At 40.1% G+C, this 25,564-nt stretch overlaps 2 protein-coding genes across 3 annotated transcripts; both read right to left on the bottom strand.

The window, feature by feature from the left end:
- Positions 1–459: 459 nt before the first annotated feature.
- Positions 460–18,372, bottom strand: si:rp71-46j2.7. Of its 2 annotated transcripts, none has more exons than XM_040120105.1 (16): positions 17,945–18,372; positions 17,464–17,572; positions 15,794–16,007; positions 15,462–15,604; positions 13,914–14,082; positions 13,688–13,743; positions 12,501–12,691; positions 12,295–12,405; positions 12,031–12,156; positions 5,707–5,805; positions 5,463–5,621; positions 4,013–4,655; positions 2,511–2,574; positions 2,236–2,414; positions 2,051–2,139; positions 460–1,929 (listed from the first exon to the last, which is right to left on the bottom strand). In XM_040120105.1, the coding sequence occupies exons 1-16, from the start codon at positions 18,140–18,142 to the stop codon at positions 1,831–1,833; spliced, it is 2,649 nt and encodes an 882-aa protein (XP_039976039.1). In that variant the 5' UTR covers positions 18,143–18,372; the 3' UTR covers positions 460–1,830. The 2 variants fall into 2 exon arrangements, with proteins under 2 accessions (XP_039976039.1, XP_039976040.1); XM_040120106.1 differs by having other exon boundaries at positions 17,954–18,365.
- A 4,659-nt stretch (positions 18,373–23,031) lies between these two features.
- slc25a5 (solute carrier family 25 member 5) lies at positions 23,032–25,316 on the bottom strand. Its single transcript, XM_040120108.1, has 4 exons — positions 25,123–25,316; positions 23,777–24,263; positions 23,543–23,683; positions 23,032–23,442 (listed from the first exon to the last, which is right to left on the bottom strand). The coding sequence occupies exons 1-4, from the start codon at positions 25,231–25,233 to the stop codon at positions 23,285–23,287; spliced, it is 897 nt and encodes a 298-aa protein (XP_039976042.1). The 5' UTR covers positions 25,234–25,316; the 3' UTR covers positions 23,032–23,284.
- Positions 25,317–25,564: the final 248 nt, after the last annotated feature.

Genomic DNA, 25,564 nt, shown 5'->3' with positions numbered 1-25,564 from the left:
TATATGGACAGAGTTGTTGACATAATTGTTTTTCAACTGAAGGGCATGTCAAGTTGCTCAGTCTTTAATATGAAACAACATAATTTTGACAAACAGAACAAACTTTTGTTGGACAGGGTTCAAAACTGAGGAATGTTTGTATTCTTCTGCCAGTGTATCTGATTGTAGCTTATTCCAGTGAAAAAAATATGAAGGTGACTGCATAATACCAGATATATTAGTCTAGTATTTTTATTAATTATTTGAATATATCTTTTAAATTACAAGATTTCCCAAGTGGATTCACTTGTTTAACTTGTCTGAAACATCTTCTACTAAAATATTGCTTAAGAGCAAATAAGATGCTGGCATCAGCAACTAATTTACATCTTATGTTTATAAATCTTGTACAGCGTCTAAACTCAATTAAAAATCCACAAAGCCAAAAATATAACTGGAAAAAAGTAATTTATTAAAATATTTTATTTGGAATAAATTCAAGTTATTTACATGAACATTATTTCGAGTTTCCTTTGATAGTGGTACTATTCATGTTTTGACAGATTTGTGTGATTAGTAATTGCGAGATATTCTATTTTTATAAAACTTGACCATACAAAACCACCACGCAAAAGTGCTCAAAGTGACACAAAATATTCTAGAAAATTCAAACTATGTTTAATTAAAACATTAAGGGTGAAATTCAAACTGTAAATATGAAACATACATTACTTTCCCATCTGAGTTTAACAATAAAAGTTCAATAGGGAAAGCCTGGATTCATCACATTGACAAGTGAACATGTACAAAAGCAATTAAACTTTACAAAATAAAAACCAAAGGAACAACACTAGGTCAAAGTCTAATATATGGCTGTACTGCCCTTTATCTGTTTGGTTCTTCCTTACTGTCTATGCTCACATATACAGTATTTTAATACAGCTGGATTACATATTAAGCTGTTCTCATTTACATGTATTTGTGTTTCTTTTGTCAGACAACGGAGTATGAAAATAGTATTCATACTCCGTATGAAATAGTGACTGAAACTTGGCCCATTAAGACTACATTTTAACCAGCAGTCACTCGCAGCAGCCATTTCAAAGCTACTGCACTTCACTGCTAAAATCCTGATTTTATAACCGCCACGGGGTCTGACAAAATCACCAGAAACACAAGTTAAAGACAAAGGCTGTGCTGTGATTTCGGCTATATTTACTTGTAAAATGATCACTGAGAGAGAAAATCGGAAGCTTATTCATTTCTGTGTCAGCTTCTGTGCGGTCAATTGAACGAGACGCATAGAGAGGTGTGCCTGCGGAGGGAAATCCCAACCTCGCACTTGTGAGGTAATACTGGCGACTGTCTTTTACAGAAAGTAGGTTTGTCCAAAAATTCACTAGATTTGTCACTCGGTGCTTTTGTGAAGAAAGGTCGCTAAAGACGTCTGAAAAGTCGGTAAATCTAGCAACAAATGTGCTTCCTGTAAATAACCCCCCGATGACGTAAGAGAGAGCAACCACCTACGGAGAAGCTTCACTTCTCCAGCACTCAGTCACACAGTATTCAGCCAACAAATGGTGTAGCATTATCACTCCGTCAGTCAGTCAGTCATGGACATTCACATTTATAGGGCTGGCCCCGCTGTTGCGGTCCAACCAAAAATTCACAGTATATTTGATATGTTTGAGTCAAAAATGCAGAAAAAGGATGTTTAACTCTAATTTAGAAGTGGTCTTAAATATTTTAAGGCATTTTAAGATGTTTAATAAATAATTTGATATTTTAAAATGTCAAAATCAAAAAAAAAAAAAAAGACACCAATGAAAACACTATCAAGAGGTTCACAGATCACTTGTTAGAACTGGTAACTTTTAGTAAGGCAGCAGCTCTCACATTTAGGGAATGTTCACTGGGAAAAAAATCCCTTAATACAAATGACAGGAGCACCTGTTAAAAAGGACAGGGTAACAACATCAGAACAAGATTTCTATAATATATTACATAAAATATGAAATTTTGATAAAATGAACGAGGGATGGTTACACAAAGTGAATGTTGGGATACTCACATATACCAGAGTTTTGTTTACTTCACTGTCCTGGAAAAGATTAAAGACAGACTCCACATCCGTCTTCTTCAGGACAAGATAGTTTGAATCTTCAGCGGGGACATAAAAATTCAATTTAGATGAATAATGAACTGCCAAAAATAACTGGATACTTCCTTCAAGAGTGCAGAAATGTGTCCCCCTACATCTGGCATTGATGAGGTTATGTGCTCGCTCCCTGGTCTCGTTTTTCTCCTCGTCTGTGCGAGGAGGAGGAGGTGCTGCTGGTTGAAATTCTGGCCACTGCTTGTCTCGCAGAGCGTCAATGTACTCAGCCATCTGCACTTCTGTTGGGTTCATCTTGTTTAAGAAAGAGTTCACTTTTCTGAGGAGGAACATAACTCACATTCATAAGACCTTCTCATATACCAGGATACAACAAATGTACGAACTTCTGGTTTAGCATTAGCAATGAACTTACTTTTTCAAAATGGGCATAACAGGTTTCAAAATGGCATCAAATATGTTTATGAGGATGGAGTTTCCTGTAATGACACAAGAAGTATTAGCTTTGTCTTGAAGGAGATCTTAAGAATGACCATAAAAGCATTTTTGCATTTTTTAGCTTATTTGTCACAAGTTGTGCATGGATTCTTTCGTTTTTGCCACTGGAGGGCAGAAAAATACCAAAACAATCGAGTAACAACATATTTTACGATACAGTTGTTATAGGTAACATTTTAATTAACGGTTGGCTATCTATACATCAAAGAGAAAAGCTAACTTCTGAAAACTTGCTCAACTATGTTCACCAACCACTTTCCAAATTTGCCTGTCTGCCGTTTGGTGCAGCTTACTGGGGTTAATGACAATGGCTGACATTCAAATGTGTGTGCAAAAAACCAAAACTGAAACTAAAAGAGGCAACAACACACTGAGTTGTGTGTTACAGAGTTTTTCCTTATCCAAATCATGGGTCTAAATGACAGAGGGTGTTGTACCTTGTTTTGCATAGACTGTAAAGCAACAAATTTGGAATTTGTGAGTTTGGGATTTTTACCTAAAATTAACAAACTGGTTAATTCTTTGTAAATTTTTGCACAAATGGAGAACCTTTCAAATTATACGGTGTCCTTTTATTCAAAATCCATATGAAGAATAAAAGTTTAAAATGACTGCCAATGATTTCCTAAAGCATACCACAGCTGTTGAGATTTTTAAATGCATTTTCCTACTTTTGAGCAAGTCACTGTTTTCGGTGTATTTCAGTATGGTGTAAATGAATTTTCATAGGTCTGAAGCCTGACTGAGGTTGATAACTCATCACAGTGAAAATGTATCTTTCTTTGTCGAGGCTGTACTGTTGTTACATGGTAATGCAGTTAAAAGATTATTTGATTAACTTTCCTGACGAAGCTTCTTTGACAACGCACATGATTTTGAATCGACATAGACAAACCTTTCAATACATCAAGTTACCCTATTAACATTACCCTTTTCATTGCATTAATGTTTGCTTATTGTCTATCATCTCATTGTCTTTTTTTGACAGATGGCTTGTGAATACAATGCTGTTTGGCTACCAGCTGTCAATCCTGAATTATCTGAGCTACTCAGAAACACACGAATGCACCACCCAAGGGACTTATCAAAACAAGCTATACTTGGACCATAAATACCACATGATGGTTAATAAAGACAGCTTAATTTTCAGTGTAAAGGATTATCTTTCTCAGGCAAGTATCAAGTCTCTACATGTTAATTTGCTTATGGTACTGAGAAAAACTAAAACAAGTGCCTGTATAAACGCATAATCAATCCAAGTGCACTAAAGTACAGATGATTTCAAGTAAATGGACTACAGATTAAAAAAAACGAAACAAATAAACCCCCCAAAAAACACCAATATATGCACCGTATATATGATCTGGAAGCCCTTAATGCTGTGAACAATACCATCTCAGTTTAAAAAACTAAACAAACCAGATATTTCTTTCAGCAAATCAAATATGGCTTTGGTCGCCTCCAGCTGCTCCCAGTTGACTTGGCTCTTCTGACCCTGGGAGTCCTCTCCTCTTGGCAAAGTGCCATGCTCCTTCCCTTTAGCCTTGTTTGCTCCACCTGACAACTTTAAACATATTTTTTCCTTTTTATTTGACCTTGCACTGAAATTAAGCCATGACGGGCCTTCTGCACTCTCCCCCTGTGAGCTTCTATTTTGGCTGCAGCACGGCGTGGAGTCTGAATTAGGTGGGTCTTCATCGCTGCTGGTTTTTGTTGAGGCCAGAGACTCTTGTGACTTGGATCGGGTCAGTCCTTTGATGATCGTTTTAAAGTGAGAGGTTAAGGGGTTATCAGAGTCTTCTGTTTTGTCTTGGGAGCAGTTTTCATTACTTGAATGGTCTGAGTTTACAGCACACTGTGTTTCAGTTTCTGTTTCTGCTTCCTCTGGCTGTTCTGAAGGAGGATCACATTGGGAGATGATGATAGTTGGGAGAGTAGCACTTGGAACATAAGTGCCATTCTGAGTAAAGGCACCAGGGTTTTCTGACGGCTGAACTGTGGATTCTGGGTGTGGACATGGAGTTATGATTTCTTTTGGGGCTTCTGTCTGAGGGCTAGAGTTCTGCAAAGAAAAACAAAACGATCAGGTTGTGACAGCTGACACAGTGGCTCTGGCCTTTATGGTGCAGCATGGTGCAGACACCAGCAACCAAACAAATCCAAATATATAGGTTAAGGGGCCAGTTGAAGGGGTGGTCAACCACTTTTAAACATGAAGTTCAATTTACTCTTTATGGGTGCTATTCTAAGGCATGTGAAAATAGTTTTATAATATCTTTTGTAGCTCTGTAGGGAGTTTTCTCAAGTCTAAGAGATATCATCAGAATTATCTCAGTTTCAGCTTGAGACTTCACAATTACAACAGAAAGCCTGCTTTATAAACAGGGGGTGTGGAGTTTGAAAGATGTGGGCATTTATCCTGCAGTGAGGGTCTAATGAAAGCGAATATCAGGTTGCAATGAGTAAATGTAGGATCCAGTATTTTAGGAGCTTGACTCATAGCAGGGGATAAAAGTAATGATATCTCAACTTCAACTGCTTCAATTTTAACCACGCCCCCCAACTTTATGGAAGTGCGATTCTAAATCACTGGAGAGCCCCTTTAATGCAGCATTTGAATGAGCTGACTTTGACTGTCTCCATTTCTATCTCCAATAGCTTTTGTCATAATATCTGTGCTTCCGATTAATGAAGAATTCAGTAATTCAGGCAGGCACTGAAGTCATTTTATTGTCACATTTAGGGCTGCAACTAACAATTATTTTCATCATCGATTAATCTGTTGATTATTTTGTCGATTCATGTAATAAACCAGAGTGATCCTTTTAAAGATGTCAACATGAATAAAAGCAGGGAAGTGAAATTTTACCTCTTCTTCCTCTTGACCTGGAGTCAGGAAGTAGGCCAAGCCGCTGAGAAGGCCCCACACGCCTTCATAATGTTCCTCTTCATTCAGAAGTTTGTCAAGTGGGCACAGGAACTGAAAAACCGGTTGAGTGTGGCCGATCAAATTATTGGAAACTAATTCCTGGAAAAGAAAAGAAAGTGTTGAGCCATAAAGCTTTTCAAGTGATTATCTGTCAACACATCTAAGATTGTTTTGTTTCTTTCACCTGGAGAAAGTGTTCCACTGATACTCTAGCTTCTTCTTTAACCCCATCGTTGACCTTTGACTCTTCCAGTGCCAGGATTGCGGGCAGGGTGGTTGAATCCTGACAAGTGCAAAAAGCTGAATTCCAGACTTCTTAAACAAAAGCTGTATTTTGTTTTCAAAACCTCTGGCTCATGATGAATAGACAGTTGAGGAGTAAACACAACTCTTTTCTCTGAACTCAAAAGGAAAAAAAAATTCCCGACAAGAAGATTTCCTTTCAGTTAGTACACACCAAGATACCTGTCTATTTGTAGAAAATCATCTGTGAAATTGTCTAATAGCAATTCATAACATTGGACCACATGGTGATAGGACATCAAAGTGAATTTGTAATTTTCAACTGTTGTTCCAGTACCGTGTTTCACTCAACGATTTATAAAGAAACAATTATAAAGCATATACATCCATGCCATTTATGTTGACATTTCTGCGATAACCTCATACAGTAGAAAAACTAGTGGAAAAGCTTTTTACTGAATATGGGCTGGAAGAGTGTGAAAGGTGTTCCCAAACAATCAGTTGCTCTTTACTGCCTCATTGTCCTGCTATCTTGTACTTCACATTCTAACTCCACCCTGGCCCCACCTCAACTCCTCAGAGTCAGAACCTCTGACACCACTCTGACATTCAAGGATAGGTTCACATTTTTTTAGTCTATCTGAAAACAACACTCACATGTCCCTATGTACATTGAAACAGTTTTTGGTTGCTCTAATTGTTCATCCCAGTCCTGAAAAAGTTTCATTCCTAATGTGATTCCAACGTATAAGATCGGGACAAAATCTGCAGTCCATGTTCTGTGTAACAATACATTCTCGAGTTCAGCTGGAGATAATGAGGCTTCAGCCATCCAAGTTAGAAAATCAATTGGGTATCTTCTAAAGCTGCAGTCTTTTTAGTTCAATCGTTTTGGAATTTAATTACGAGAGAAACTCTTTATGGACAGTGTGGAGAGGAAGAATGATTAAAAACATATGAACATGCGAGTATTAGTTTAATATTGGCTTAAAAGAAAAAAAAAAGGGGGGGAACAACCTTCTCATCATTCATACCCACCCTCCCACACTCTGACATCCTGACAGAAACCTTGTGCCGGGCGGAGACAAGCTCTAACAGTGCAGGGAGTGTAATTACCCCATAAAAATGTTAGGGACTATGATAACAGTTATAATGACAACAATATATTGGCATCATCTCCCTTGTGCATCATGGTTTGGTTTGCTAGCTTGCAACACGGACATCAAGTTGGTGATTCGAATGCCTTTCATGTCACCAAAAAACAGTACACAAGTACAGTACAGTTTAGTTAAAAGCAGACAATGTAAGACAAGTGACAAGTGAGCCTAATTAAGCATGGCATTGCCTTCCCACTTTCTGAAAATGCTTAAATAAATACCAAGTTTTAAGTTTGTCCAGAGTGGGGTTTTTTTACTTCATGTTGCAGAGCACATGGAAATATCTGGTTTTCTACTAGGTTTGATTTATTTAGAGTATGCAGACTTTACATTAAGTTGCCAGTTTATTAGGTACACCTATCTAACAATAATGCATTCTAATACAACAGTCCTTCAATAAATCCTACCTTCAGAAAGGGCTATAATGTTCAGCTTTTGTTGAAACTGTTTTAGAGAACTGTCGGTTCAACTTTATGATCATTTTAAAAGGAAGTAGTTTGTGGTGCTGGTGAACTGTATTGTATGATACAGAGAGGGCTGCCTGTTACTTAGCGTACCCTTAGAGATATAAATGTTTATTACAGTATTGTGGTATTAGACTACATTAGTGTTAGGTAGGCAGCTGTGGAAGATGTATTCAGATCCTTTACTTAGGTAAAAGCACTATAAAAATACAGCACTGTAAAATACTCCACAAGTAAAAGTCCTGCATGAAAAAGGCAAGACACCACAGGTGAATAGGGTCAAAATATTAACTAATAGTTATCACCATGAAACCTCCCCAGTTGATTACCTCAATTAAGACAATTATTTTCAACTGACTGTTTACACAGCACTCACCCACTCCGAAACCCCCAGCTCCCTCTCCTGTCTCATCTCATGACACAGTCTCCTGTGCCAGCCCCCCACATATTGTCTTCCCCCAGCATTAACACATTCACTGGTCGACACAGGCCTAACTGCTGGTTTTTCCAAACAGTTTCAGGCGTATATGCTCAGGATTGGCTAATCCTTTTTACTGTGTGTTGATTTACCACATACCTGGCCCAAATACTGGTTTTTCTAATCTAATATTCTGAGTTTTTAATCATCTGTGGTTGTTAAATTTGACAAAGTTTTGATCATTGGTGATTTTAATATAAATGGTGTTGATGCATCCGATAAATTTGCCGCTGAGTTTTTAAGTACAACTCACTGAAATTTAATTGTACATGTATCAGGGCCAACTGACGATAATGGTCATACACTTGATTTGTTTTTACTCTTAATGCGCTATGCACTGATGACTTTTTTGTGTCTGACTACAAGATTTTTGATACTGTCTTCAATGCTGACGCCCAATCCATCAAATGCATGGCACGTTCTCGCACTCTTAACAGCCACTCTGTGGACAAATTTGCATTAGATTATTTTCGATTAGATTATTATAGATTAGTATTGCTCCACCTAAAGACAAATCTAGTTGTACCGTTAACTCATCACCTTGGATGAATGACATATGCTGTCTTATAAAAGAGTGCAGTAAGTTTGAGCGTAAGTGGAAAAACACTAAATTGGAGGTGCATTTTATTCATATGAAGGAATTGCTTTCATCTTTTAATGAGAAAGTGAAAGAGGCAAGAACATCTTATTTTTCTAATTTGATTAACAAAAATGTTTAAAAAATCCCAGACCTTAGTTTAGCACTATCGATAGTTTGGTGAACCCTGCTCCTCCTCCTCTTGTGGTCTTTTCAAATGATAACTGAAATGTTTTTAACATTTTCATGGACAATGTCACTGATATAAGGTCTAAAATATTGCATTCCTGTACTCCTGTGGTTGACTCTCTCTTTATTGAGCCAGTTTAGCCAAATAAAATTGGAAAAACTAAGGCATTGTCTCCCAGATGTGCCCCTCATCTAGCTCTGTTGACATTGTTCCAACCTCTCTTTTTAAAGCTGTTTTTTTGGTTCATTGGGACCATACTTAGTCTCTAATGTAAATAGCTCTCTTAGCACTGGCTGTGTGCCTGATTATTTTAAGCATGTTATTTTTCAGCCACTCTTAAAAAAGCCAAGCCTACATCCTTTGCTTCCCAGTTACTACCGATCTATATCGAAACTCCTTTTCATTTCCAAGGTCTTGGAAAAAGTAGTATGCAAACAACTTGTACAGGTCCTGGACAGCAACGAAATCTTGGATTAATTCCAATCTGGTTTTCCAGTAAGGCACAGTACTTAAACTACTCTGCTCGAGGTTTCAATTGATCAATTTTAATGTGCGCGGATGCCGGGGACTGCTCCGTTTTGTTGCTGCTTGACCTGAGTGCACACTGCAGACCATTCTATTCTCCTTGGTAGGCTTCCGAAGTGGGCTGGTATAATAGGGACTGCCCTTGACTGGTTTCCCGTCAATCATAAGTTTTTCTGTGGCCATTGATCATTATGTCCCCTCACCTGCTCGGCTGACGTTTGATGTACCCCAAGGTTCAATCCTTGGTCCTAATCTTTTAATGCACTGTACATGCTCCCCTTTGGTCTCTTAAAATTAGTCGATTTAAGTATATTTCTTGTCATTGTTATGTGGACAATACACAGTTATACCTTTATTCCACTTCAAATAAACCTAATAAACTCTCAACTTGCAAGACTGCATAACAGCTATTAAGGACTGGATGTTGGATAAGTTCATTCAACTTAACCAAAATGAAACGGAACTCCTAGTCATAGGCCCTGAGAGGATTTCTGAGAAAACTAAACAGTTTATTGGTCGATTAGCAGCAAAATGTTAAGCAAGCCTCAAAAGACTTGGGAAATTTTCTTGGATCAACATAAGAACTTTGAGTGGCACATAAAAAAAGTGGTCCAATCCTCCAACTAAGAAACATTACGAAAATAAAAACTATACTATCCTTTCAAGATCTGCTAAAAATCGTCAATATTTTTGTCTCCTCCCATTTTGATTAAGACTTAAGACGCAAGACTTAACTAATAAACGATGTAGGTCACACATCACACCAGTGTTGGACATCTTACATTGGTTACCCATTGAATGTAGAATTGAGTTTAAAGTTGTTTTAGTTGCCTATAAAGCACTACATAGCGTGGCCCCCTTTTTATATTTCCTAATAGCTGTGTCCCCTAGCCACGGTGAGATCACTGAGGTCATCTGACTAGTGCCTCCTGGCCCTGAAATCTAGGTTTAAAACCAAGGGTGCTTTTGCAGTTGTGGTCCCCACCCTCTGGAACCGTCTTCCCCTAGTTATAAAAACTGCTGATTCAGTCGATAGTTTTAAGAAACTGTTAAAAACTCACCTGTTTCATAAGCACTTTGTCTCGTAATGTGTGGTTGCCCTATGGGGGGGTATTGTTTTAATTGTTTTTTATTGTTATTTCCTGTTAAACTTTTTATTTTCTTCAATGTTTGCACTGTACAGTAGCTTGTAACTCTGGTTTCAAAAGGCTCTTTATTAATACAGGTTACTTACTTATTTATTTTTTGTGTTACAAGTTTTCAAAAATATTATGTTTAAATATGCAAATGAGGAGATATCTAATTAAATATGAACTAATTTGCATACATTTTCAGGACAAAAATCTAAAAATTGGATAAAGCCAGGTTCAAAATTTTTTGTTTCATTTTGTTGACATAAGAGCAAAAAGTTTTTACAGAGGGGATTTTGGACATCTCTTTTTATCACTCCATAAATCATAAAATACTGTTAACTGCCATAAAAAAAAAAATTGCCATGTTTTTAGGAATAAAATGTTATATAAAATCACACCATGAAGGATATATGAACAAGCCCTCTTTAAAAACCTTCAGAATATAGATAAGAATAAAACTGGAAAGTTCTGTATATGCAAGTGCTACTCAAGTGATAGAGAGAGAAAACGGCCTTAAAGATATGTATTGTAACTGAAATCTACAGATGCAAACAGATAAAGTGTATTAAAATAAACACCTAGATGTGTATTTTGGACATTTTCTTTCCACTAGCCAGAAAGAAGATTGGTGCATGAAAAGACGATTTTTGCCTGTAGTGTCTCGCCTTAAGTACAAGTAAAAAATTATTAGTAGCAAAATGTAGTTCAAGTATTAAAGTAAACGTACTGTTTTGTTCCCTCTGACTGATATATTATTATACATGTTTTTCTTTTTCTGTTGTCAGACAACAGTTAAAATATGACACAGTAACTGAAACGTGTCATATTAAGACTACATGTTAACCAGCAGTCACTTCCAAGCCATTTCCAAGCTGCTGTTCTGCCCTGCTAAAATCCTGATTTTATAACCGCGATGTCATCTGACAAAATCACCATACACATAAGATAAATACATCAGCTGTGCTATATCAGCTGTACATCGGCTATATTTACTTGTAAAATGATCACTCAGAGAGAAAGGTAGAAGCGGATTCTTGTCTATGCAGCTGCCGTGCGGTCAATTAAAGGAGACGCATAGAGGTGTGCCTGCGTTTACAGGGCTGGATCCGCTATTGTGGGCAAAAAAAAAAAAAAATCTGATCTCATCTGATCTGTTTTCAGTCTTTGGACGTTTTCTCGCATCTTTGATTTTTGGCGAGATGCTGGATAATCTGAACATTTACTGAAAAGAAACCATGTGAGAAGTTTAGAGGTAAAAACCACGGTTTGGCGGAGCTGTAAAAAAACTCCAGACATCTGAATGTGACAACAACACACACTGTTTTTAAAGAAGAAGCCAAGCCAAGAGGTTTGAAACCAACCACTGCTTTAATCTCTAATGTGTGTGTTTATTAAAAAGTTGAATTATTAATTAATTAAAAATCTTTATCTTAAAAGTAAAAAGTAAGTAAAAAAAAAAATAATAAATGTAGTGTAGAGTAGAATAAATATGTCTCTGAAGTGGTGTGGTGTGTGGAGTGGAAAAGTAAAAAAAATGGAAAAAAAAGTACAAAAAGTACAAAATTTTTACTTAATACAGTACTTGACTAAAATGTATATATATACTTAGGTAGGTGGGTATAGGTAGGTGTACCTAATAGTGTATATGGCAGAGTATTAGAGAGAAAAAAAAAGAAAAAAAGAAACAAAAAAAAGAAAAAGAAAAACAAAACACAAAAACAAGGCTTTCCAACTGTCTTACCTGCCATATGTTGCGAAAATATATCACATCCATGTAGGTCTTCTTAATGTCCCACTGTAGGTTCTCAGGGCTGTTATTCTCCTCCAGGTGAATGTTGAAGATTAGCTCCTCATCCTCCCAGTCGGCCTGCAACACAGGTAACTCCTGCTCAAACTCCAGCTCAAACATTAACATACCATCCAAGGACAAGCTTTTACAGAGCCTCAGCAGACAGATAACAAGCCTCCAGGACATTCCATACTGTCAGTGATATTTATTACTCACATGAGGGATGCTTACAGCCCAGCTGCCAACACGCCACATCTCATATGACAGCTTGAATTCCATCATGTCCTCTTGGACACTTGCCAAGTAGTCCTCCAGATCACTGTCCTCCTAATGGTGTTTGGCCAAAAAGTGAAAATGGGCTGTCAGGCTTCACAAATTGTCATCATCAGTTTAATATATCGTATGATCTGCAGCAGCCTCACCCTGTCAGAGACCTGCTGGCTGTGAATGGAACCCTCCCTGCTGCTGACATCGTCCTCGCTGGACACGTCATCCTGGATCGCCATGATCCTCATCATCAGCTCCTGCTCCATCTTTTTCATCTTCTTCTTTTTGGCTTTCTTGGACTTCACCTTGTCCACAAATTTTGACCACCCTTCCTTTATCTTGTTGCCTGAATATGAAAATCGCCAAATTGTGAAAGTCATAGAAAAGTTCACGGATGTTAATATATTACTGTCTTTTGTACTAGATGTCTTTATTGTGTTCATCATAATACGTAAGTAACACAGTTTCTTTCCCCTGTGTACTGAGTACTTAGCATGGAGAGAATAATAAGAATAAATTCTACCTTGACATTGATCTTGACCTAATCGACACTTTAACTGGAAATCTGCATAACATTTATACACTTTTAGGAAGTGCAAAAAACTGTGGAGCATCACTGTGGTCGGAAAATATGCAAGAAAAATATTCACAAGATGTTATTTGCACTTCATTAGGCATGTAAGCACGTTAAGCGTGGTTATTAATCAGTGTTTCAATGTTATACTATATGTGATAGCCTAACAATCAATATATGCCTCTTCAGAGTTAAATATTTCTTAAAGATTATGAAAATTAATGGTGTTTTCAGAATGTATGATGGGGCCATTACAGAAAATATGCATATTTATCATATAAGATGGTTCAATATCATGGCATAATCATTCTTACTCAGGCATTTTTACTGTTGGGTTGTTTTCAATATTAAGAGATAGAAGTTGCTTGAAGACAGCTCAGAAATTATTTGGCATTCAGCTTGCTGCCTGTGTAATTAATTGTCTGGACTAGCAAACAAAAGAAACAGAGAACTAATTATGCATTGAAAGGCAGGCTGGAAATGGAAAATTCTAACGTCACGTAGCTGACAACGCATTGCTATTTATCAAACTGTTGTGCAAGACGTTATGGGAATCAGTCATCGCACAGTTATCTCTTCTCTAAACGCCCGCAAATTACTTCACCAGCCTTTCTCAAGTCTACATTATCCTCATTTGAAATGTTTCCTCACTCAAAAATAACCAAAACCAGGTTAAAAATCACATGTGCTATTCATACAGGTTCAGATATTGCAGAGATCTGAAATGAAAAAGCTTTAGGTTATGACAACTCAATCACAAAAACACACCTTTCCTTTTGCCCTTGATCCTGGTGCTCGTTGAAATCCCAGCTCCCTCAAGGCTCCTAGAAATCCAAAAACCAGGCACCAAAAAAACAAAACAACAACAACAAAAACCAAAAACAAACACATCAGTTCCACTTTCTAACACAGAAGGTGGCCGATATGGTCGTTGCCTGAAGGCTCATTATGACTAGGTCATGCCAGCGGGGTGCCAAAGATGACATTCACTCACACTCCACTGCCTTCGCCTTCGCCCCCCAGCGAAGCCAGAGAGGCTTGTTCCTGGTCTGATCCACAAAGCTCCTCTGCAGAGCCTTTGGGGGTAGTGCTGTCGAGCTGGCACACCACCAGCTGGTTCAGGTTGTCGGGGTCAGACAGCCAGGTCACCAACAGGCCCAACCCTGAGGAAAACAGCCAACACACTAATCCTACAGACTTTGTTTGTCATGACAGAAACACACACTGACATCAGGAGGTAAAATATTCAGATTTGACAATACATTTGCATTTCAGTGAGTCATGTTTTTGAATCCCCATCCTACATCTGCAGTTTGTAACGATAGCTTCCACAATTAAAAGTTTCAAAAGGAATAGTTCACAAAATGTCTAAAATATGCTTATCTGCTTTCTTGCCATGAGTTAGTTGCATCTTAGCTTAGCACAGAGACTGGAAAGAGCTAGCCTGGCCCTATCCGAATGAAGCAAAATCCACCTACCAGCACCTCTAAAGCTCAGTAACTAACATGTCGACAAGTTGTGGATTTATGGAGGGTTAATGCGTCGGACTCAACCACAACTTAACTTCACAGTGACAACAAGACTCCAGGAATTCACATGTTGATGATGAATGTGAATAAGAGTATTTCCCAAAGTGTCAATCTATTACTTTAAATTTGGCATATTAGTACTTCTTTGGACTCCAAATGCCTTGGGTAGTTCAAAATAAGTCTTACATATCTTAATTAAGGGAATTAAATGTGTTCCTAAATCATCCAAATTAATAACTGTAACCGATATGAGAAAACTGATAATATTAGGCTAAAGGAGAATATTCATTGCCTCCGCCAAAGGTTATGTTTTCGCCCGTGTCTGTTTATTTGTCAGCAGGATTATGCAAGAAGTACTAAACCATTTTAGACCAAACTTGGAGGGATGGGGCATGGACCAGGGACGAAGACATTACATTTTGGGGCAGATCCGGATCAGTCACTATGAATTTGAATTTTTTTCTGTGAAGTCTAGTGTATGCTGTTTGACATTTGCCTTGGCATAGGTCTGCACTCTACTGATTTTTACTATAATAATGAAGTCCTGTGTAGCACTGCCAGCTATTCCAAATTACTGTAAACCCCTCAGTCATGCATCTCTGAACAAAACACCGTTGGACGGTTTTTTGAACGTTTAGCAATTTCCAGTCACCAAAATGGAAAGCAGTCTGGACGTGCAGATAATTTTTTAACTACAGCTATAAAGATCACTTATGGTAAGCTACATGCATAGTTGCTAAAACCTACTGCACAGCAAGACGCCCACATAATACATTTATTTAAATTTCATTTAATCTGTTACTAAAAAAAAATGACAAAACCCTAAAGGGAACTGGCAAATCAGCAGGGAAGGATCCTTCCTTTTATGTAACCCAAAATACATGTCCTAAAACTTCACAATGCCACTGACAGGGATTACATACAATTCACACTTGTAAAAGTCATGATGGGAGGCTTAGTCCTTATGTAAGACTGTATTCCTGCAGAGATATTTTAATTAAATGCCTTCTTACCCTTTAGGGCCACAATCTCATTTAAGGCGCAGCGGTTGACTTCTTGACCCCAGAGAGATTTGGGAAAAAGGTTACGTACAAGAGCATCGGACAACTCTCGGAGAACCGTAACCTCATCTGCTCTGGAGCTGAACAAGAGCTCTCTGCGACAGAAAACACAGCAGACCAAGTAACAGTATGGTAAATTATTCATAGGTGATTAAAAAATATTGAGGTATTTATAGAGTTCATACACATTATTGAGTTCAAAGAGTAACTGAAGCAGCACCAGCAGATAATTCCGAGTCATTTCAAAAAAGAAAGGAAAAGAAGAAGTAGGTGTAAAGTCTCACCTGTCAGACTGCTTTGCATTGTGCAAGTGTTGGGTCAAAATACGAATGGAGCCCACGACCGCCTGGCAAACATCAAAGTCTCGGGCTCTCTCAATGATGCGGTCAATTACGAAGTCGAACTCCTTGCTGAGCGCCTGGTGCAGAGGCTGGTTCTCGCGTGGCTCGGGAACAGCGTACCAAGGCAGGACCAGCTGAGCATAGGCGCACTCAAACACTGCGGAGAGCAGTCACAACGTCAGCCACACAGAAAGGAAATTCACATTAACGCCAAGTTACCACGAACACATGCGGAACGTCAAACTGAGGGACTTCAAGCTTTCTTTTTTTTTTACCCCCGATATCGTCAGGTCAAGAAATCCTGTGGAAATTATTCATTCATTCATTCATTCAAATATCCACGACAGGATTTTCCATTGAACATGAGAAGCTGTAGGTGACATGAAGAGGAGTCCCTCTAGGGAGTCTCAGTGATCACAGTGAGCACCTTTTATTTACAGCAATATGATTGTATTTTCATGCAGAGACAAACTGAGAGGCCATCTTTAAGTGCTGATGTGGAGATAAAACATTTTTTGAAAGAGGTTTTTAAAACTGTGACTTGGTTTTTAGTATTTATTTAATATTCATATTACCATTAATTTTTCAGTCACACATAGACTTTCAATGAAAAAGACAGAAAAACAAGTTGGAATAAATCACTTTTTTATGTAGAAACACGGTATAATAGTTTTATGTATCACATTTTTCTTCTGTGTTTGTGTGTGTTAGTTAAATATTACAATCATGAACTGTTTGTATGATGATAATTTGAGTAACTACCACTAAAGATTTGTACATTTTTATAACCGTCTGTGTCATTTTTTTCTTTGTTTTTGGATTCCTGGCAGCTCTATACTATGTTTTAACTGACAAAACGAGAAGTCAGCCTTATAGCTGAGTTTGTGCTGAAAAAAAGGACATCATGCATGTAGGGTGGGGACAGTTTAAAAGGCGTTAAACAAAGACAAAAATATATGCATGGAGAGTCGGCAAACAAAAACCAGAATCAACCTGGACTTCAGGGGGTTAACAGTGGATACATTTGAATGAGATTGCTAAAAATTAAGTGCCAAATGACTGAAAAACAGCTTATTCTACCTGTGTGTCTTCAAAAGTTTTTCTGTGGTTTTCAAGGTCTGACTTGAACCTCGAGCAATGTGAATGTAGACAGCATGAAATACATGTTCATAATCACTGTTTTTCCTCAAAGAAATAGAGCCCATTCAGAGTTGCAATATCAATGGTGTAGCTCAACACAAGCTGCACAAAAAAGGTGCAGAGCAAACACAGCTGATAGTGCTGCATGACAACCAGACCACAGATATCTTATTTCTGGTTTAACACATCAAAGCCTTGTGCAACCCATCTATCGAGGGTGTGTTTTTCATCTTTTCTTCCTTTCCTCAAAGCTCCTCCTTGCCTCGTGTAACATGAGCTCGAAGCTGCAGCTGTGTCTATGCCAGACTGGCCTTTCCAACTGTGTTCAGTCAAAACAGAGCCGTAATGTGTAGGCAAAACAGCCTGGAGTCCTGAGCAGAAACGTGGTTTTTAACACTCCCCTCCCGCTTGTGCAAAGCGTTTCTGAGCTGCAGCGAAGCAACACCTCGTCTTCTGCGTAAAACATGCCCCACCTTGCTGTAGAGACTTCTTCACATGTGGATACTGAGGCTCCAGTGGTTCAGCGGGCCTGCTGCCTCCCCCGTCGGTTAGGCAGCCGAAGGAGTCTTCCTCAGCAGTTTCCTAGAAAACAGAAAAAACTATGAAGTCAACTACAGGGGGCTGATCAGATTAAGAACTTTAGATCGCCCTGGGCTATGTGATGAGGAAAAACAAGTTTTTCAGGCCTCAGGTATTTGTGTAACCTGGCCTGTAAAGAGGGGAAATTTGGGAATTTAAAGACATTGCTACCACACTGACTATATTACATTATTTATGGACTTATCTCACTCACTTTTATACGGGAGAAAGGACTGTTCAAAGTGGTATTTGACGTCCAAACGCTCACATTTATAATTATTTACTCATTAAAACACTACCCAGTTTGGATACCCACTTTTTTTGTTGTTGTTTTTTTAATGAAAGGCAAAGCGCGAGGGCAAACATGCAACATACATCTGATACCTGGAGAGGATGTTTCCCGGTGTCGTCGTCGGTCTGAGTGCCGACCTCTCGCCCGCCGTAGCCGACTGACCACGGAGGCGAATAACAGAAGAGGAAACACAGCAGGTATTGGGTCACCGTGCGGCCGCAGTCCGAGAAGTACCACACCAAGCCGAGGGTTACGGCGACGGCCAAGCGCCATAGGTACATCTTCTCGTCTTACAACGGGCTCTCCCCGCTTCCCCCTCTCGCTTCGAGCCGCTGTCCGCTGCGCGTAACCCGAGCGGGTTCGTTCGCCCACATCTTCAGCACCGGGGGGCCGGAGACGCCGCTTCCTTGAGGCGGAAAAAGCGAAGTTTATTAAAAAACGGGGTAAGGCCGGGCTGTGATTGGCTGCAGGCTGTTCCCCGCGTGCCCCGTGTTGATTGTGACAGGACGCCATCTGCAGGTCACAGCTTTATCTGTCCGTCTATCTGTCTATGTGCTCTAGTAAACTTACAGAAACATAAGCAAAATATAGTTCAAGTTCCAAAAGTTGTTTGTCTTTTTCTTTTATTTAAGTAAAATCAAGTTTAGGGGGGAAATGTCCTACATTGGTGAACTGTAAACAACTGACAGACATCTGACACCCTGCCTTTTTTTATAAGGGGGTCACAAGCCAAAACGTTTGGGAACCACTGGCTCAATCTTTAACGTTGTGTTGTTTCTTATAGGCTTATCACATGCTTTCTTGCGATGTCTTAATTAGTGATATGGCAAGAATATCTTAATTACTTTTCAGATTCATATCTTAATCTCCTGAGTAAATAGTCGCTATAGGTGATAAATACATATAGCGGAGTAAAAGGACCTTATTTCCCTCTTAAATGTAGTAGAGTAGAAGTAGAAAGTGGCATAAACTGGAAATACTCAAGTGCAAGTACAAGTGCCTCAAAGTTGTACTTGAGCAGAGGACTTGAGTAGACACATTAGGCTACTTCCCTCCACTGTCAATTACACAGATTGACTGTTATTGGATACATAGGAGCTTTCCCTCTGCCAGTATGAGTCACAAAAACCCAAGTGCCATGATATTGTGATCAATGCACCGTATCTTCAACATACAATTCTTTTTTTTTAAATAAATGAGAACAGGTAATATTACTGAGAGCTTGGACATTGATAGGACTAGCATTTATTATCATAAAGTTGTCCAGATAGAGACAATTATTATTATCATCATCAAGTTTGTGTTCATTCAGTTTACGAAGGTCTATTTACTTTACAGATTTACTTACTGTATTCTTTATTGTCCGATTTAATCTACAATAGCCATCGTCATATTGATCCGATAGACAGATAATTTAAATCAAATAATATACAAACAAACAAATAAATAAATACCCTAGCTTTAGTGTATTATATTGAATCTGTTTTGACGAGGTTGATGTGGGAACCGGATTGTTTTCTTCTTTGATGTAATAGTCATGAAAAATAGGCAGCAGTATGTGACAGCAAAGATTGGTTACCAGTAACTGTTTTGGAAGAAATGCATTTGCTCGAAATCTTATTAGCCCTGTCATGTTTCGAGTTAATCGAAGGAAGGCAATAGCCAATTAAATGCCACAAGGTGGCGCTAACATTGATCCTCAACTGAATACAGAACAGAGCTGGAGACCAAACAGCTTTAGATTTTCACAAGTAATGTGATATTATGGATCTTGTATTATCAGTCTGAACACAGGAGGAAGATATGATGAATAGGCCTATTATGTACTATTAGGTGAGAATTCAACATACAGCACGGGAAAGGCAATTGCAGAAATCTGTTGAAAAAAATATGCATCTGGAAAAGGAGAAAATGCCGAATTTACACATTAAGAATCCAGTAAATAAACTGCAAAATAAGTTTTTGACTATCAAAAATTCTATTGCCTTTGACCGGCATCAATTATGTATTGGTGACACTTTAGTTGAAGCCCCCTACTTAACATTTCTAAACTGTATATTAACACTTAATATGTCATTTATAAAACACGGTAATGTAGTTGCAAGTAGATATAAGAACATTTGAAGTGTTTATTAATTTACAGAGGATCTAAATTTTTTTCCCAAAGCACCGAGGTCATGACCCGCTGGAGCCCTTATGTAATTCAGTCTAACAGCTGAAGTTACGCAACAACCGCCTGACAGAGGGCTTTTAGCAGCCCGGTGTGAAGGGTATCTTCACTGATCCTGGACCTGCATGTGGGCACTCAAAATGACCATCGAGTGCCTTTGAAGAGTAGCCCACAGCAGTGGTTGAATGTAACTAAGTAAATGTACTCAAGTACTATACTTGAGTACAATATTTGACCTACTTGTTACTTTACTTGAGCATTTCCAGTTTATGCTGCTTTATTGTTCTACTTCACTACAATTCAGAGGGAAATATTCTTTTAACCTCAGCACATTGACAGTTATAATAACTCAACAAATTGAGATTTTACATATCAAACATATGAGCCTTTAAAATATGATGCACTTTTATACCCAACAGCATGTAAACTTAAATTGAAACTAGCCCCACTACAACCAACTAAAAGAGTAAAATGCAACTTAAATGTTAATGCATCAATAGTGATACTAATATAATACTATATTTGCGTAACACTCTCAGGGTGCATTTTTCTGCACTTAATGTATTGACTTTAGGTACATTTCACCAATAATACAAATGTACTTTTAAGTAATATTTTCAATACAGGACTTTTACTTGTAGCAAAGCTTTTTTATAGTGTGGTAGTGCTACTTTTACTTAAGTAAATGTCTTTTATGTGTTTTCTTTTTCTTCGTGTTGATTTGACAATAAAGCTCTCTCTGACCTCCGTCTTTGAGGCTTTCTGTTCTGGTCTGCAGCCTATCCATCGTTTTTCATGTGGAAATGCAGACTTATTTACACATCTTTAAATGATGAAGTCACAATCTGTAGGCAGATTATATAGACGCTTAAAACTGCGAGTAAGGTGCTTGTTTTAAGAAGCTGTAAATACTGAGAAATATCACTGAATTCAAGCACTACATCTAGAACCATAGCAGCCTGCTGGCAAATTAAATGTAGTCTGTGACGCTGAAAATGTGTCGACTGCACTGTCTGACTTTTTACTCATGTGACCTCAAGCAGGCACGGCGTATCTACAGCCACACAGACGGACAGACAGTGTTTAAATGGCTGTGATCCCTGTTGCTTCTGATTCACTAATCCCTGTTAAAGCGGTAATGGGGCAGCTGTGGAGAGGCCCGCTGAATGCAGGATTAACTATGTGCTACCTGCTGAGAGGGGCTTTTGGAGATGGAGTGGTCAATACAGTATTAAAACACGATTTTTCTGGGTCAGGGTCACGTCCAAGGCTTTCTGAATCACCGAGAGGAAGATTAGACTGTGTCCAGCTGAGTAAATCATCTAATCTGACAGTGTTGCTAAAATGAGGCTATGTCCTCCAATCAAGATCCGCCTGGGTTAAGTGTCCGAGGCACAGCGATTGTGTCTACTTACCAAGCAGCGTGCTCCTTAAGTTCACCCAATGACCATGTTCATCTCACTGCGTAATGCAACAGCTTCAGACAGGCACTTTATCTGCAGTCAATTCATTTTTCTGCCGTTTTACTCTCATTAGGCTAAATGGTAGAGCAAATGTAATTGATATTCTACATTAAACATCTTTGCAGTCGCTGACACTTCAGTGATCTTGGGCTCAGGGCTTTTCACATGATCCAAGAGTGAAAAAGAAACTAAAGAGAAACATCTCCAGTGACAGAATTAAACTTCTGATGAACTTCAAGAGCAGCATAATGGCTCCAAGCTGAACTGATCATTTAAACGCTAATATAACGTATTCTCATAGACTTCAATTATGTGGTCACACTTCCAATAAGAGTAATTACAGCTGCAGTAACTGAATACTCATGGAGGATTTCTGTGATGTCAAAAGCCTGCAGCTTTTAACAGAGCACTTGGCTGTACTGTCATTTGTCTGTAACCTGAATCACTGCTAATAAGAATTTCACACCACAGATGTCCAACAGCCTCTTAATTGAAACACTTGTCTTTTTTTTTTTTTTTTATCCTGAAAGGGAGAGACAGGCTTCCCAGGGGGCAGCAGCTCTTTAATTGGTCAATGAAAATGGCTGAAAAATGGACTAAAACTGTCAAGCGGCCCTGGGACCTCATAGCCAGCACACAATTAATATCACAAAGTGACAGTATATTGCTGGAATATCGATGTCAGGAATCCAGATAGTTTAAATGGACACTACTGTAGACACTTGAGACTGCCACCACTGTCCCCATATTTGGGCAGGCACCACGAGGACAAAGATTACAATTGGATATCTCGGAGAGGCTGGTACATACCCAGGTTAAAGAGGCCCATGTCCTGTCCCGTGTAGGCTAGAACTGGCAAGATCAAATGTCAGGAGGAATTCAATTTATGACACCCCTTAAAATACACGTCAACACCAGCCAGAATCCCACCTGTGAACCTGTCTGTTTAATCCTTTTGTTTGCTTCTTTGCCATCATAATTAGTTAGGATATGGAATTACGTTTTTACACAACTTAACTGGCAGAGATCCAGAGCTCACTTGAGCATGATAGTAAGTACCTGGAATAGGTGCGTCATACTGGTCAATGGTCAACCAGCTCAAGGTTAAAGTTCTCCATAAGACCAGTTGGAGTCAGAAGAGGCTTGGCAGGAGATAAAAGTATATTTAGAAGGTTGGAATAATCCACCTCACTAGAGGGTAATCCTGGTTGGTCTTTACAGGAGAGTTGTGCATGATACTCTGCTGGAATATCAAGATATGTAAAATACACCAGTAAAGCTCCTGACTTGCTGCGGATCACTTTTCTGCAAGCACGTCTTGGTTGAGTTATTGTCAGCGGGTCAACTTTCTCAGCTGACTTTGGCTTGCGCCCAAATAAAACCTGCGGCTCTAAACTTACATTTCACAAAGCGGGCTGCCAAATGGTTTCCTGAAGCAACATGACTGAGGACATGCGCTGCCAGGACACTCAGCTTAAACTCCGTCTGTAACAGCACCCTTCCTACACGGCATTACATTTCAAAACTAGGCAGGAGGTTCACTCAGTAGGTTGCCTTTATTTCTCTTTTTCCACAAGGTTCCTGTGTTCAGGGAATGACATTCTGGTGAAGGGCAAAACAAAAGAAAAAGCATGGGCCAAGAGAGGAGTGCATAACAGATTCCCCCGGTACAACTAGTAGAAAATACTAGTTGGTCCCTATAAATATAGCGCTGCATTTGAGTCCTTCCAAATGTACACGATATGTTACAATTAAACTTCTCAACATGGACAGTGGACATACAAAACAACTTAGATGACTTTCTTAAGCTCATCATATAAGACAAGCACAAAGGCGCCACCCATTCCTCTGAGCACATTAGACCACGCTCCCTTGAAGAAGGCCTTGCCGCCCTCGTCACGTGCAATCTTCCTCCAGCAGTCAAGGGTGCCGGTGTACATGATGTCGGCTGAGGGGGAGAAACCAAATTAACGAAGACGTCACACCTTTATTCTAGTAATGCAGTAGCATAATCAGAAAGGTATACTTTTATATATTGTGTTTATCACCTCCTTTGCGTCCAGACTGCATCATCATACGACGACGGACAGTGTCGAAGGGGTAGGACACAAGACCGGCGACTGCGGTCACAGACTGAGCAATCATCCAGCTGACAAAAATGTGTGTGTTCTTGGGGTCTGGAAGCATGCCTGCAAAAGAAACGTCAGTCAGGGAGATGACCTAAAGTCACAAAGCGAGAACAGAGACATCAAGCTTTGCGATGCTTGATAGTGAAAACCTACCCTTCGCTGTGTCGTAGACCCCAAAGTAAGCAGCTCTGTAGATGATAATGCCTTGTACCGAAACGCTGAAGCCCTGGTACAGACCCTTGATGCCATCAGACTTGGAGATCTTCACTAAGCAGTCGCCCAGGCCTTTGAACTCACGCTCTTGTCCGCCTTTGCCGACATCGGCGGCCAGACGTGTTCTGGCGAAGTCGAGGGGGTAGACGAAACAGAGCGACGTGGCTCCGGCAGCACCGCCAGACGCCAGGTTACCTGCGAAGTATCTCCAGAACTGTGTGCGCTTGTCCACGCCGTCGAGGAAAATCTTCTTGTACTTGTCCTTGAAAGCAAAGTTGAGGGCCTGAGTGGGGAAGTATCGGATGACGTTGGCCAGATTCCCTCTCCAAAACGAGAGGAAGCCCTGCTCTTTGGGGATACGGACGACACAGTCCATGATGCCCTTGTACTGCTTGTCAACTGCAATCTGTTTGCTGGCATGTTGTACCTGTAATCAAACCAGAGACACTGCAGCGCTTTAGAGACAATGAAGTGAAGAAGGCTGGATGACGGCAGGGAAAGCAGATCGAGTTTCTTCAATCTGCCAAACATCAACTTGAATGAACTGTTAACCTCCTAACCTATATGAAATGGGTGAGGACACAAATTCCCATGATTCTCTCGAGTCTGTCTGACAGACACAGCTCATCCATGTGCCAGAGCACAACTTTTAACGACATCCATTCAACAATTCACAGCCCCTCCTCCTCCTCCTCCTCCTCCTCCTGCTGTCCAGCTGCAGCTGCCGCCGCTGCTGCCGAGCCCAGGCCCAGTGCAGCGGCAGAAGGGGGCCATGGCGCAAACCTTGCTGTGACCTTGGCTGTTCGCTGTCAGGACGAACGAGATACCTGTCGTGGAAGATGAGCCCCCTTTGAACGACACCGACACAGTAAATGGTCGTGTCCGTCTCTAAGTAAGACGCTGCATTTTTCGCTTGGGGGGGGGGCGCAGCCTGCTGGCCCGGGGTGTTGCGTAACAGGCCTCGGTTACGCTCGGTCCTCATCTGTGCCTGCACCAACCTCCGCCAGGGCTGCTTCTGCCTCGCTATTTTTAGACGCCGGCCTCTACCCTTACCGACGCAGCATCTCTACATGGGCTCCCCTGCCGCGGCAGGTCGTCACGCCTTCGTCAATCTCACCCGGCGCGCCTCAGAAACGACTGGAACATCTGCGGGGAACCGCCGCACGTCGGCGGGGGCCAGCTCGGTGTTGCAGGCAAAGGCGGGCGGCGTCTTAAGTCAACGGCGACGACTGACCGAGGCGTTTTTGCGGAGGAAGGAGTGGCGCTTATATGTTATGAACACTCACCTGGAGCAGGAGCTTGACTCTCTCGATGGGGGCTACGGCTGTCTTGGAGATGGCGGCGGCAATACCACCGGCCAAGAAGTCCTTGGCGAAGGAAATGGCCTGTTCACTCATCCTCAGACGTTGTCAGCCGCCGTCCCGTCACTCTGTCGGTGGGGTTTCGCCGGTGGAGTCGAAATGGCCGAATCCAGATCTGGAGGTGAGGGGATTTAAGAAGACTGAACGCGAGAAAAAACGCGAACTGCGACTCTCGTTCCTCATTGGTCTGACGCCGGGGCAGTGGACCGGTCCCTCGACTCGGATTTGGTGCTCTCTCTCTCCCCCCTCACCATCAGTGAGGCAAAGCAGGGGCAAGCCTTATCTGTCCTACGGGGACGGAGGTTTCACCTGTCTTGATCAAGGTTTTTTAGATATTCTGATTGAATCACGTCTCGGCAGGACGGTC

This window comes from Xiphias gladius, chromosome 23 (genome assembly GCF_016859285.1).
Source record: "Xiphias gladius isolate SHS-SW01 ecotype Sanya breed wild chromosome 23, ASM1685928v1, whole genome shotgun sequence".
In the NCBI taxonomy this organism is placed as follows: Eukaryota; Metazoa; Chordata; class Actinopteri; order Istiophoriformes; family Xiphiidae; genus Xiphias; species Xiphias gladius.
Note: the sequence above shows the minus strand (reverse complement) of the source record. Positions and strands in the feature narration are given on the sequence as shown.

Excerpts from the sequence above, each read along its gene's own strand:
- si:rp71-46j2.7 (XM_040120105.1), bottom strand. The coding sequence starts at position 18,142 with ATGTACCTATGGCGCTTGGCCGTCGCCGTAACCCTCGGCTTGGTGTGG. Across the intron at positions 5,806-12,030 it reads ATTTTCGCAACATATGGCAG|GATTCAACCACCCTGCCCGC; the intron begins GTAAGACAGTTG and ends TGCACTTGTCAG. Across the intron at positions 2,575-4,012 it reads TTTGCTGAAAGAAATATCTG|GAAACTCCATCCTCATAAAC; the intron begins GTTTGTTTAGTT and ends GTGTCATTACAG.
- slc25a5 (XM_040120108.1), bottom strand. The coding sequence starts at position 25,233 with ATGAGTGAACAGGCCATTTCCTTCGCCAAGGACTTCTTGGCCGGTGGT. Across the intron at positions 23,684-23,776 it reads GGTCTACGACACAGCGAAGG|GCATGCTTCCAGACCCCAAG; the intron begins GTAGGTTTTCAC and ends TTTCTTTTGCAG. Across the intron at positions 23,443-23,542 it reads GCAGTCTGGACGCAAAGGAG|CCGACATCATGTACACCGGC; the intron begins GTGATAAACACA and ends TCTCCCCCTCAG.